This window comes from Barbus barbus, assembly GCF_936440315.1.
Source record: "Barbus barbus genome assembly, chromosome: 12".
In the NCBI taxonomy this organism is placed as follows: domain Eukaryota; kingdom Metazoa; phylum Chordata; class Actinopteri; order Cypriniformes; family Cyprinidae; genus Barbus; species Barbus barbus.
In genome coordinates, this window is record NC_136740.1 from 5,839,444 (window position 1) to 5,848,878 (window position 9,435).

Genomic DNA, 9,435 nt, shown 5'->3' on the forward strand with positions numbered 1-9,435 from the left:
AGGCAATAGTTTCCAGTCGAGCGCACTGCATTGTGGTATATAGACTTCTATGAAGGCTGCATCCTCCGGAGGTCGCATGTGTAGGCTGCATACATAATAAAGAAGATATTATTTTAGAATATTAACAGTTATAAATTTGACCATTATTCTTAGTTAAGTGTAAATTGTTGTAATACGCTTTTGATTCGCGAATGCAATGTAAAATAAACCAGGCTTGAGGTATGCAGCCTACAAATGCGACCTCCGGAGGACGCAGCCTTCGTTTGAGAAACAGCCTTCATAGTCTTCTCTGGTTGCATGCTTCACATTTGGATAACAGTGCATCATCCGGGAATTCTGTGCATGCAGACCGTTCTAACAGTGGACATGATACATACTACACGTGTTCCGACACACCCCGTGAACGTAGTGTCTGCGCGACAAGATTAGTTTTTAACCGGAGACATGGACAGAAACGCGGTGGTTAAAGTCGGCGCGATGGCGAGCGTCTCTGTGTGCGCGCTGTTCGGCGGAGTCGTGTTCGCGCAGTACATGTTCACCAAGAAACAGAGAGCAGGAAAGAAAACCAAGATCATCGAAATGGTGAGCGCACATATTTTCCCATTTCTGTAATGGCTTTCACACCGGGTTTACTCTGCGAGCGTGCAGCGCATAAGACGAAGTGGGCCCCGGCGCGCGCCACTGGTGTGTAGAGGTCATTCTCCAGCGCTGTTTATTCAGAATAAATGCAATATCATGTTCATGTATTAGTGTCACTTTCAGTCGAACCGCCATGTGTTCTTTTTATCTAAAACATTTATTTAGACGTTTTGTTATTTGTTTGTTATCGAATGATATTAGATAGCAATAGTATTCACTACAGGCTTAATGCCATACTTAATAAAATAAATAATAATAATAATTACAGGTTTCTTTAGTATGGTGACCATACATTAGTTACTACACTGTTTAAATTATTTAGTAAATGTATTGCTTTAAATGTATTTTGCTAGAGAGGAGCTGGTTGTCATGGTAACTGGTTGTTGTCACAGAAAGGAAGCATGAACCAAATCTTCCAGCTGCGAGGTAAACTAAAGCATTAAAAACTTTCATTTCAAGCGAAAAAGTATTTGAAAAATTGACAAAAAGACTAGTCAGTGTAACCTACCTTACAGCCTTTAATGAGGGGATCTGCGAATGATCAAATTAAATGATTGATTGTTTATAGAAAAGTCATTTTCTTTTTTACGTTTTTATGCATATATATACAATATTCAATTCGTTTGAGAGCGTAAGTTTTTTTTTTATTATTATTAATTGATTTGTTTTGGTTTTGGAGGTGGCTTTAATTAAAACATTAACAACCTAACGTTAGTAGCTCACTGTAGGCCTGTTTTTGTCGCTTAATTTGTTCAAAATCAATACTTTTATAGAGAAAATGGGATTTTTACTTCCTCAGATGTTGCACTATAGAATATATAACTTATAGACCCTGTTGCAGGGGTGCATTTTAAGGTGAACACGGGGCAACTTTTTTGAGCAATATTGCTTGGGCACTTTCCCACTGAGAACGGGTAACACTTTTAGATACTTTAGATCAGTCGTGGGCCTTGCGTTTCAGCTGGTTGCACATGGATGGCAAAATTGCTCAAAGTTGCCCTGTGTCATCAGCCTCAGTAAGCATCACCCTGCTTTCCATAGGATTTCTGCGTTAAGCTAACCGAGACTTGTCATAGCACTTGCATATCATTGCTCTTTTGTTGATTTTGATTGCTTCCATTGTCCTCATTTGTAAGTCGCTTTGGATAAAAGCATCTGCTGAATGTAAATGTAACATTTCAGACACTGCTCATCACTCTTAACAAATCAATGACTTTTCATTGAAAATGGAACAGCATAAGAGTCATAAGGTACAGTACTCTTATGATCAGTAATATTTATAATAGTTGTAACTAATATTCTGTTTTTATTAATGCAGAATTATCTGATAAACAAACTTCTGTGAAATTCAGCTTCTGGAGACTTTCAGATTAACGCAAACAGTGAAAATTGGATGTCAAGCTCAGTATATTAAATCCATGTATGCTGTGTCATTAATGTTTATCAGACAACAAAAGAAATTCACTCACTATTATCACTTTTGTGTCTTTAATAAGTGCCAATTGATTGTTTCAGTAACCGTATTTCAGTTTTGACCTTTGATAAGGTGGGGACACAATTACAATGCACACAGAGATGAACAATCAATGTGTGGTGATTAAAGACATTCCCCATCACTGGAATGTGTTGTGTCAGAAATACACTGGCAAGTAACAGCATGACTCCCAAACCCTACGACTGTCAGTTTGAGAGGTGGAACACATTTAGTGCTCTCCAATACATGAACCATGAAGAATCCAGCGGTGCAGTCAGCTTCACTCTGGAGATTTATCAAGGTTCTGCTTATAATTTCTGTTTCTAACATTGTGAAATACCTCAATGCAGAGTAGAGCTGTCTAATCTTGACCTCATTGAGTCACACAATCCACACAAACCCTCAGACTCAAGAAGATAACCATAGTCCTTCAGTCAGCATAATTTAGTTTATGCATGTACAATATACTTTTTTCAAGGTTAATGTTTAGTTTTAAAAAACACTCCAAACTGCACCTGTGCTTCATCTTTCATTACCAAATTTGTTAGATGTGTGTGTGTGTGTGTGTGTGTGTACTTAAAATGGCTGTTTGTGTCACGTGATTCCCTGTGGGGGTTTAGATTATGGGGTGTTATCAATTTTGTGGTAACGCCCCCTGTGTGCCAGGACTATATAAGTGTGTGTCAGACAAGAAACATTTTCTTCTGTGTTTGACACAACGCCTTGAAAAAGAAAAGGTACGCTTACATGCTATTTATTCATATATTTATACGTGGTAAATGTTTATGGGGTCAGCATTATGTGATAAAAGTCTGTCTTCACTGTGACCATTTATTTGATGTGTGGATGTTCTTGCATGCTTGTCATTTGGATCAGAACAAACTGAGCTGCAAAACTGGCATGTTTTACTCAAAAGTACCTCATGCAGTGGTCATCATGGTTGACTATAAGTGTTTGTTGTAGTACTTCTAGAATGGGTTGTTTATCATTTCTCTGGGAGAGTTTGGTAAACTTAAAATTAGTTTAAAAAACTGTACAATCATTATCTAATGCAGCCTTGTAAATATGAGGGATCTGATTACCATCTGGAAGGCATGAGATGGGCGTAGGGGTAGATCACAAGAACATCCAGTGTACTCGGGGTATGTTGTCCACTGTATTTTTGGAATAGAGACGAGGAGGGACTCAACCTTCACAGCGACAAATGACACGTCAACACTGTCAGAATTACAGTTACAAACCTATGTTAAACCTGTATACAGAATTCAGTCTCTAAGATATATTTATATTGCAGTCAAAGCATGAACACATTAATTATAATCCAAAAAAAAAGTTTTCGAAACATTAGAATGCATTACAGAACATTTAAATAATTATGACTCCTCCCCTCTTCTGGCTCCTCCCTCTCTCCAGTGACATCAGCACAGCATTAAGGACAGGGGAGGGAATATTTAAGCATGCCGCTGAACCGCTTAATCTCATTGGTTCTTTCTGTATTTGTGTTTCTGCAGATGCCAGAATTTGAGAAGAGCACAGTCCACATCAGAGACCCCGAGAGGGTGGAGCAGATTATCTGCAGTCTCATTAAAGGTGGAGCATCGAAACTGCAGGTAAAACACCGTCTCCTCCATGTGCTTTATTAGGCTATCTGTCTATCATACAACTGCTGTCACATTACTAGTGTTATGCACTGAATGAAAACACACTTGTAGGGTTAACACGGTTATTAGTAGTGTTTAATAAAGCAGGCATCACTATTGCTTCATAATGCTGATATATTAGTCTGTGACTAGGTCTAATGACCCATGGTATCCACCTTGGATCTGCTGACTCTCCTTCTGTTCTTCAGATCATCACAGATTTTGATATGACGTTAAGCAAGTTTGCCGTCAATGGAAAACGTTGCCCAACATGTCATAGTGAGTAAAATAAAATAGCCCCTTTTTTATCATCTTTTTATTTCGCAACAATTAAGTCAATAAACAAAATATTCTAAGAGGGTTACTATACATGAATTAAAAGATATCTTAAAAAGTTTAACACCATAGAAGACTCTTACAAGCATTTTTCTTGATAAAAGAGGGTTATTTTCTTTTGAAATGTTGCAATTTATGGATGTCAAATTTCGCAATAACCTGTTCTGTCTGGATATCAATTTTGCTGACACTGAATTGACGGATACATTTTTAAAAATCACACTAAAATATATCTTTGAGATCCTGAGATCTGTACATTTTGCTTTTACAGATATCATTGACAACTGCAAGCTGGTGACAGAAGAATGTAGGAAGAAGGTATATAATTTGTATATATATATATATATATGGTATATTATTTTTTTCTTCAGTAAAACATGAGTGTATAAAGTTGTATGATTTACATGCTAAAAATGTTATTTTTCCAGCTGCTTCAACTAAAGGAGACGTATTATCCAATTGAGATTGACCCACATCTGACCATGGAGGAGAAATATCCATTTATGGTGGAGTGGTGAGTGACCACACATGCAAATAAATACACACACATGAAATGATCTTTCAGAATGCTTTTAAATAAATTTGGTCTTTTTTCCACAGGTATTTTAAGTCTCACACGTTATTGGTAGAACAGAGATTGCAGAAGGACAAACTTCCAGAGGTGGTGAGAGAGTCAGATGTCTGTCTAAGGTACAAACATTTCCACTCACATCAAGAGGTTTTCACAACTTTCACTCTGAATACCAAATAAACTTGCATTAGAATTGCAGCAGCTGTGGTATCACTTTACTACACCAAAAGCACTATTAATCTCTCAAAGACGTTGCCGGATCTGATCTTTAGCATGTGTTTGGTCGCATGTGACAGGGAAGGGTACGAGCAGTTCTTTGACCGGCTGCACCAGCACAACGTTCCTATGTTCATTTTTTCTGCCGGTCTGGGAGATGTGCTGGAGGAAATTATCAGACAAGTTGGCGTCTACCACACCAACGTCAAAGTTGTGTCCAACTTCATGGACTTTGATGATAAAGTGAGTCTCAAAGCTTTTCTAAATATCACCGGTTTATCTTACTCTCAAACACCGCTTTAATTGAGCTCAGTGATGATCATCCGGTGGTCAGGATCTTCTGTATTGTCTTGCAGGGAGTTCTGAAAGGCTTTAAAGGAGAGCTGATCCATGTTTACAACAAGCATGACGGTGCCCTGAGGAACACAGAGTATTTCAAACAACTGAAGGACAATGGAAACATTATTCTGCTAGGAGACTCTCTCGGTGATCTCACCATGGCAGATGGTGTGCCTAACGTAGAGAACATCCTCAAAATCGGCTTTCTTAATGATAAGGTACTGATTTCTTTTCTAATTTTCTCAAAACGGGACATTTGTTCAGCTGATTTCACTGATAAGGTTTTGTTGTATTTCACAGGTAGAGGAACAGTTAGAAAAGTACATGGACTCTTACGATATAGTTCTGGTGAGGGATGAAACACTTGAAGTGCCTAATTCCATACTACAGAAGATCTTATAATAGACTCCGCAGAGCCCACAGCACAGCCTGCGAGGAAAAGACTCAAATTCCAGGATGTTCAGAGTCACCTGGATAATTCCAGCACCAGCCAGGCCAGCCTTCATCTGTCGACATGTTCACAAGCCATGCATACTTCACCCTTTGACCTTTTTTAAAGTTGTATCCTCTCATCATAATGAACTATTTTAATAAACACATACACCTGGGATCTCGGTGTAAATGAATATCAAAAGAAAAATACATCATTTGCATATTGGTAAAATTATTGTTTGTAGTATTTTTGATATAGAAATATGTGTATTCGGTGTTTGCAATAAAAGTTGGGACTGTGAAGAGTACAAAGCCCAGCTGACATATCACATCATCATCATTCTTAAAATGATGTGCACTTTTCAAGTCGGAAGAACTGTCAAAAGTTCTCATGGAAATTTGTATTTCATGCAGGCTGCATGCACAGATCAACATTAAAGCAATACTGTAAATTGCTCAAAAGCCATGATGTTTCATGTATTGTGTGCGTTGTCCTGTGAGAATGTTTTAGCATAAATGATCAACCTTTCGATGTTAACATTTGCACAACCTCCTGATTACCTGAGGTAGGCAATAAACTTTTATCTCTGGAGTGTTTGATTCTATGAAATTATGTGTGAATGAATAAGAAAGATTTATACAAAGTTGGCAATAAGCGCAGGTGACTATTTTACTTTTTCTTAAAGAGAAATCCCAACCTGTTTGGCAGGAAGGCTGAACACATGATCTGAAGTTGGAAAAAAAACTTGAGGTTTGAAATGTGTCTGAATTTGGAATATGTTCACTGAAAATTATAGTACATCCGAACGTCTTTAGTCTGTCCAGTGTGGGGGAAAGTTACTTTAAAGGCCAATTCACACCGCACAGACAATCACCAACAAACAAGTTGGCTGTTGGATTTAGAATTTTATTAAAAATAACTGTCATGTTCACACTGCCCCAACAAACGCCACCAGAGAGTCAAGTAACGCTGTCTCCACCGCGCCGCTCGCGTCTGGTGTAGATGGTGGAAGTCTGATTGGGGATGAAACTGGTGATCCTGTAACCACAATCAAAATTTTACTGTTATTAATGTCTTTGTCTGTCATTCTTCGCCTGAAAAGACGGCGAATAAAACGAAAGAGGCTGTGGGTGAAGCACGCTGTAAGTGAAATATGCGGTTCGTGGCCAAGTCATAGTTTGTAGGAAAACCCTTTCATTCCACGACCCAACAAATTAAGCATGTTTAGTCGGGTGAAAACAAACTCCAACCAACGCCAACAGGGGTAATCCACTGATCCAACAGACTAGTTTGTTGGCGTTTGTCTGTGTGGTGTGAATTCCCAACATGTTGCATTACGCTATAAAAAAGTACTAAATTGCATTACTTAGTTACTCTTTATGTAAAGTAATATATATATTTGGCAACTAAAGGCCCTCTCACACAAAACTGAAATAAAAAGCCCCAGTCTGAAGGAAATGCCTCTGCACCTAACTCTCAATTTTTCAACACGAGGACAGACGTGTCAGTGAATAAATGGGAAAACAAAGTAGCATGCAATACTTATTTGAAATAGTAACTCTGATATTTTCTTGTAAATTTAAATGTACTTTAGTTCAGAATCAGAATCAGAATGAGCTTTATTGGCCAAGTATGTTTACACATACGAGGAATTTGTTTTAGTGACAGAAGCTCCACAGTGCAAATGAGACAGCAACATGACAGGACACAGATAATAAAGAATAATACAAATATCCGAATAGGCAATGTACAAAACAGCAAAAACACAATATATAATATAGACAATTATGGTGTACGGGTATGGTATGTGCAAATTTGAAATGAAAAAAATTTGATAAAAAAAGTAAGCAAGTGTGGTGAATAAATGATAGAGTTGTGTGTTACGCGTTTTATTGTCAAGTGTTCATGAGATGGATTGCCTGAAGGAAGAAACTGTTTCTGTGTCTAGTCGTTCTGGTTCTCAGAGCTGTAGCGTCGGCAGGTTGAACTTCCTCAGCTGGCGAAGGAAGTATAACCTCTGCTTGGCCTTTTTCACAATAGAGTCAATGTGAATGTCCCACTTCAGGTCCTGAGAGATGGTGCTGCCCAGGAATCTGAATGACTCCACTGCACTCACAGTGCTGTTCATGATGGTGAGTGGGGGGAGAGCAGGGGGGTTTCTCCTGAAGTCCACGATCATCTCCACAGTTTTGAGCGTGTTCAGCTCCAGGTTGTTAAGACTGCACCAGACAGCCAGCTCCTTAACCTCCTGTCTGTAAGCAGACTCGTCACCGTCCTGGATGAGGCCGATCAGTGTGGTGTCATCTGCAAACTTCAGGAGCTTGACAGAGGGGTCTTTAGATGTGCAGTCGTTGGTGTAGAGGGAGAAGAGCAGTGGGGAGAGAACGCAGCCCTGAGGAGCCCCAGTGCTGATGGTACGAGTGCTGGATGTGAATTTACCAAGCTTTACTAACTGCTGTCTGTCTGTCAGGAAGCTGGAGATCCACTGGCAGTCAGAGGTGGGGACGGAGAGCTGTGTTAGTTTATTCTGAAGGGTGTCCGGGATGATGGTGTTAAAAGCGGAGCTGAAGTCCACAAACAGGATCCTCGCATAAGTCCCTGGTCTGTCCAGATGCTGCAGGATGAAGAGCAGTCCCATGTTGACTGCATCATCCACAGACCTGTTTGCTCTGTAGGCAAACTGCAGGGGGTCCAGTAAGGGTCCAGTGATGTCCTTCAGATAAGCCAAAACCAGTCTTTCGAATGATTTCATGACCACAGACGTTAGAGCCACAGGTGATTAAGTTCAGTAATTTTGGGTTTCTTTGAGACGGGGATGATGGTGGAGCGTTTGAAGCATGAGGGGACTTCGCACAGCTCCAGTGATCTGTTGAAGATCTGTGTGAAGTTGAAGATCTGCATGAGGGGACTCTGTGAAGTCCCCTCATGCTTCAAACTTTAGTAGTTACTTGAAAAAAGTAAGCCTAATCTGATTACGTTACTTGCGTTACTTGTAATGTGCTACCCACAACACTGACCATAACCCTAACATAATTTGTTTACAGTGATAATTTATTTAGTTTACATATGCCATTAGGAGGTGACAAATGATGAGGTATGACTAACTGAATTGATTTATCTCAAAAAAGCATAGTCTTATGCTTTAGTATTTTTCCACTAAAATTAGGCAAGGCAAGGCAAGTTTATTTATATAGCACATTTCATACACAGTGGTAATTCAAAGTGCTTTACATAAAAGAAAGTGAAATAGACATTACAAATCAATAAAAACAAAATAATAAAAACAAGGAATTTTAAAATGATATAGAAATTGATTTAAAATAAATTTAAAGAAAATGATTATACTTAAAATTCATTGCAGTCAGTTCGGACATATAGCACAGTACTCATTCAACAAATGCACAGTTAAACAGATGAGTTTTGAGTCTTGATTTAAATGTGGCTAATGTTTTAGCACATCTGATCTCTTCTGGAAGCTGGTTCCAACTGCGGGCCGCATAATAGCTAAAAGCAGACTCCCCTTGTTTTGTGTGAACCCTTGGTATTTCTAACTGACTCGATCCTAATGATCTGAGTGGTCTGTTCGGTTTATATTCAGAGAGCATATCAGCAATATATTTAGGTCCTGGGCCATTGAGTGACTTATAAACAAGTAAAAGTACTTTAAAATCAATCCTAAATGTAACTGGAAGCCAGTGTAAGGACCTGAGGACTAGTGTGATATGCTCAGATTTTCTGGTTCTAGTCAGAATCCTGGCAGCAGCATTCTGGATGAGCTGCAGTTGTC

At 39.0% G+C, this 9,435-nt stretch overlaps 1 protein-coding gene across 5 annotated transcripts; it reads left to right on the plus strand.

Moving 5' to 3' along the window:
* Nucleotides 1–22: 22 nt before the first annotated feature.
* LOC306877525 (cytosolic 5'-nucleotidase 3-like) lies at nt 23–6,113 on the plus strand. 5 transcript variants are annotated; one of them, XM_079429330.1, is made up of 10 exons: nt 33–582; nt 993–1,065; nt 3,625–3,723; nt 3,963–4,032; nt 4,361–4,407; nt 4,518–4,603; nt 4,690–4,779; nt 4,957–5,119; nt 5,233–5,433; nt 5,516–6,113. In XM_079429330.1, the coding sequence occupies exons 3-10, from the start codon at nt 3,625–3,627 to the stop codon at nt 5,615–5,617; spliced, it is 858 nt and encodes a 285-aa protein (XP_079285456.1). In that variant the 5' UTR covers nt 33–582; nt 993–1,065; the 3' UTR covers nt 5,618–6,113. The 5 variants fall into 5 exon arrangements, with proteins under 5 accessions (XP_079285454.1, XP_079285456.1, XP_079285457.1 ...); XM_079429328.1 differs by lacking the exon at nt 993–1,065 and having other exon boundaries at nt 23–582; XM_079429331.1 differs by lacking the exon at nt 993–1,065 and having other exon boundaries at nt 345–582; nt 3,907–4,032.
* The last annotated feature ends 3,322 nt before the right edge of the window (nt 6,114–9,435 follow it).

Bases quoted from the DNA above. Each gene is read 5' to 3' on its own strand.
- LOC306877525 (XM_079429328.1), top strand. From the start codon at position 445: ATGGACAGAAACGCGGTGGTTAAAGTCGGCGCGATGGCGAGCGTCTCT. The intron at 3,724-3,962 runs GTAAAACACCGT...TCTGTTCTTCAG, and splicing joins GTGGAGCATCGAAACTGCAG to ATCATCACAGATTTTGATAT. The intron at 4,408-4,517 runs GTATATAATTTG...TTATTTTTCCAG, and splicing joins CAGAAGAATGTAGGAAGAAG to CTGCTTCAACTAAAGGAGAC.